The sequence below is a fragment of the Trichinella spiralis genome, assembly GCF_000181795.1.
Source record: "Trichinella spiralis strain ISS 195 chromosome Unknown Scfld8, whole genome shotgun sequence".
NCBI lineage: Eukaryota > Metazoa > Nematoda > Enoplea > Trichinellida > Trichinellidae > Trichinella > Trichinella spiralis.
This window is the reverse complement of record NW_003526947.1, coordinates 399,286-403,523: the sequence shown is the minus strand read 5'-3', so window position 1 is coordinate 403,523 and position 4,238 is coordinate 399,286. Positions and strand designations below refer to the sequence as shown.

At 33.1% G+C, this 4,238-nt stretch overlaps 2 protein-coding genes across 2 annotated transcripts; one reads left to right on the top strand and one right to left on the bottom strand.

The window, feature by feature from the left end:
* Positions 1-101: 101 nt before the first annotated feature.
* Tsp_12097 (hypothetical protein) lies at positions 102-515 on the bottom strand. The gene has a single exon (XM_003372747.1). It carries the CDS (start codon positions 513-515, stop codon positions 102-104), a length of 414 nt encoding a protein of 137 aa, XP_003372795.1.
* A 3,420-nt stretch (positions 516-3,935) lies between these two features.
* On the top strand, positions 3,936-3,982 carry Tsp_12096 (hypothetical protein; the record flags this gene model as incomplete). The annotated part of the gene is made up of 1 exon (XM_003372746.1): positions 3,936-3,982. A coding segment is annotated over exon 1 (47 nt), but the record flags the coding sequence as incomplete, so codon positions are not given.
* Positions 3,983-4,238: the final 256 nt, after the last annotated feature.

The following is a 4,238-nucleotide window of genomic DNA, read 5'->3' as shown; positions in this document are numbered from 1 at the left end:
TAAATGAAAATTAAATTGTGACATCTATAAAGAAATAAATGATCTTTAAAATGTGAATATAACAAAAAAATAGGTGGAGTTAAAGAATCATCAGACACTAGTTAGAGATGAATTATTTGCAGCATAACATCCTTTGGTGGTACATTACGGTTCTCTCTGGAAATTATCACTGGCTTCATTTGCACCATTATTCTATTCAACGGTGGATCTCTTCTCACAGCAACAATCTTCTTAAACGCCATTTGTTGCGCATTGCGGCCACAGAGATATTCGCCACTTGGAACTTTGGAATAAAATCGAAGTGGAACCGATTTGAAACAGCCGATATCTTTTAATACTTGATTGTGCCGTATTTCCCTACGACGTCTCCAATCGGTATTTTTCGCCTTTCTGTACAGCAAAATTAAGTAGAAAATGGCGACCACCATCGCGATCCATTGGATCACTGCTGCCATCCTAATCACATACTGAAACCGTTTTACGAACTCGCAATTGAACATTCGAGAATCAAGCATTCTGAAAGAGAACGAAAATTACAAAATTTTACCCTCTAAATTGTTCACTTACTTGACGTCAGAGGAGCGTCCTGTTCGTCAAAAAAGGCAAAACTGATCGCAAATCCCGTTAATCGCTGCTTATATATAGCTAGAGTTTAATGTACTTTAAACGTTTTTTTGTTTTAAATTTGATCAATGAAGCTTTTTGTTTAAATTTACCTCCAATGTATATACATTTTAAATTTACTCGAAATTAACCCTCTGCTGAATTGTTGGGGTGTAGCACACCCCAGGCGGTTTTGTTTTCGATGCAGTTTGTCAATTTTTATTTTTATAGTCTGAAGCTTTGTGACATCTCTTTTGAAACAATAAGATATATTTTGAAAAGAAATGCAATATTTCAGATATTTTTGTTTGGTCTATAGAACATCGTAAATTTAAAAAATACATTGTTGGGTTTTTGGGGTGTGGCATACCCTCACTTTACAAAAACACGTGCGAAAAGCTTAAAATATCTTCAATTATTATAAAAGTTGCTTTAATAGATTGTAAAAAAAATAGTTGTATATGACGGCATTGAAATATTTTCAATTTTAATAATTTTGAAGACTTTTATAGGTAAAAATTGCAGCAAAATTATCGTTAGAAAATCGTCATTTTAGTTCTTTTCTTCGTGTAGATTATGTTTCGCAAAATTCATGAGACAAGTAACAGAGTTGAGTATAACACGTTATTCTGCGCATTTTGAGACTAAAATTCAGATCTGTAATTATTTTTTGGGGTTTTGAAATTGAGAAACACATTTAACACAATTTACGCAAAATGTATAACTACAAATTTATATTTTAAACAAAAGTAAGGGTTTCATTTTTTTTATTTAAATAGAACATAAAAATGAAAATAATAACACTGGTGAACAGGAGCTATTGGAAAGAAAGATTGGAAAGATTAAATTCTTTTGCAAAAGAGAAACATTTTCAAAGAGCGCTACAACCGAAATGATAAAATATTTCAGTGTTAACATTCAGCAATCACCACTCCCAGTTTTAGTTGAAAACTCCAACTGTGGACAATTTATCAATTGCACACTTCCCCATTGTACTAAAATCGCCTTTATCTACTCATCAGAAATCTGTTTAAATTCTGATGGATATGGCTTTCTGGACAGGACGGCAATGCACTGGAAATTGAGACGGAAATAGACAAGGAAATGGATTCCGTTATTACTCATGCTGCAGTAAGCGACAAGTACATCATTAAGCAGGAAGTAAAGTCCTGTTGGGCATAAAGCTAGACGCATCTACCTGGGCAAAACAAATCAACCGGAACGGTGCATTAGCTATTTAAAAGAAAATTGAACACTGCAAATGCTATTTTCTCTAATTGCTGTGTATAGCGTGAACTTCCTTGTGCTCTTTTCCGTATCGTTGCTTTGATATTTTTTAAATGATGGAAGCATTCAATGATGTAATTCAATTCATAACTACAAATATGAACAAACAAAAATTAGTATACATAGGTCAGTGCTACTCCCTGAAGCACACAAACTGCAATGACAAATGTTGGAGTTACAGAGTCCAGCAGCGACGGGTAGCTGCAGTTACGAATAGATTGCATCGTAATAAAATTAATGTAGAATATTTTTCAAGTGCCATATCGTGTCATACTCCTGAACAACTACGATTATAGCACCTTGTATGTACTTTGTTCATTATTATTGTATAGTTCATTTTCCCCATTGTATATAATGTAATATAGTTCAGATTTAGTTGCTGTTGCTGATTATTATTTATGTTATTTGTTGTTGATTTATACTGATTGTGGGCTGCTGTTGTAACACAAAGCTGTATACTATATGTTTGAAGAATTCCAAAGCGCTTGTAGAGAAAAACGAAAGTGTTTTTGTGCAAAACAGTCTGCTCATTAGCACAAACGTGAAGAAATAAAATTACAATAACAGGTCATTATTTGAACAATAAATCTAAATAAATCTAAAATAACTTTTATTGCGTTAAAGTAATTACAGCTATTCTAAAGTAAGATTGCTCATAACTAGTGTTTAACTTCTTTACATTTGCTGAGAATTTCCTGTGTACATTTTCAAGAATAAAATTTAAAAAGATGTCTCAATTTACATATGGTAATAAAGAAGTGATATTGGTGATTAAAAACAATGCTTCTTCACAGTTTTAGATTTATTGTTCAAATAATGACTTGTTTTTGTAATTTTATTTCTTCACGTTTGTGCTAATGAGCAGACTGTTTTGCGCAAAAACACTTTCGTTTTTCATTATACAGTTAAGCATAACATGTCATCGACATTCTGAAAGTTTGATATATAAGAATTAAAGAAAAGATTTTTCTTTTGACTGAATTATTGATTATTTCAAAATTTTATACATTTCAAAATTCACCACAGTTAGTCAAAGCAAGTTGGTGCAAGTCGTATGAATTGGAGAAAAAGAAAATTTTCCAGCATCACTAGAGCGATAAAAACAGCAGTACGTTTCTCTGCAGTATGACATGCTTTACCCTATGATGGATTGTTGGCGTTGGGCACGTTGTTGGATTCCTGGGGTGTTCCACATCCCACATTAGATTTCCTGCTCAACACTTTTCCATATGTTTAAGCTAAAACCACAGAAATGGCTTAGCAAAACGAAGTCGCATTAGGGCACCAAAAAATGACTACAGACCTCTATTGTAGTCTCAAAATTTGCAGAATAGCGTGTTATACTCAACTCTGTTACTTGTCTCATGAATTTTGCGAAACATAATCTACACGAAGAAAAGAACTAAAATGACGATTTTCTAACGATAATTTCGTTGCAATTTTTACCTATAAAAGTCTTCAAAATTATTAAAATTGAAAATATTTCAATGCCGTCATATACAACTATTTTTTTTACAATCTATTAAAGCAACTTTTATAATAATTGAAGATATTTTAAGCTTTTCACACGTGTTTTTGTAAAGTGAGGGTATGCCACACCCCAAGAACCCAACAATGTATATTTTAAATTTACGATGTTCTATAGACCAAACAAAAATATCTGAAATATTGCATTTCTTTTCAAAATATATCTTATTGTTTCAAAAGAGATGTCACAAAGCTTCAGACTATAAAAATAAAAATTGACAAACTGCATCGAAAACAAAGCCGCCTGGGGTGTGCTACACCCCAACAATTCATCAAAGGGTTAATTTAGAGTAAATTTAAAGTATATATACATTGGAGGTAAATTTAAACAAAAAGCTTCATTGATCAAATTTAAAACAAAAAACGTTTAAAGTACATTAAACTCTAGCTATATATAAGCAGCGATTGACGGGATTTGCAATCAGTTTTGCCTTTTTTGACGAACAGGACGCTCCTCTGACGTCAAGTAAGTGAACAATTTAGAGGGTAAAATTTTGTAATTTTCGTTCTCTTTCAGAATGCTTGATTCTCGAATGTTCAATTGCGAGTTCGTAAAACGGTTTCAGTATGTGATTAGGATGGCAGCAGTGATCCAATGGATCGCGATGGTGGTCGCCATTTCTACTTAATTTTGCTGTACCGAAAGGCGAAAAATACCGATTGGAGACGTCGTAGGGAAATACGGCACAATCAAGTATTAAAAGATATCGGCTGTTTCAAATCGGTTCCACTTCGATTTTATTCCAAAGTTCCAAGTGCGATATCTCTGTGCCGTATGCGCACCAATGCGTGTAGAGATTGTGCTGTGAGAAGAGATCCAC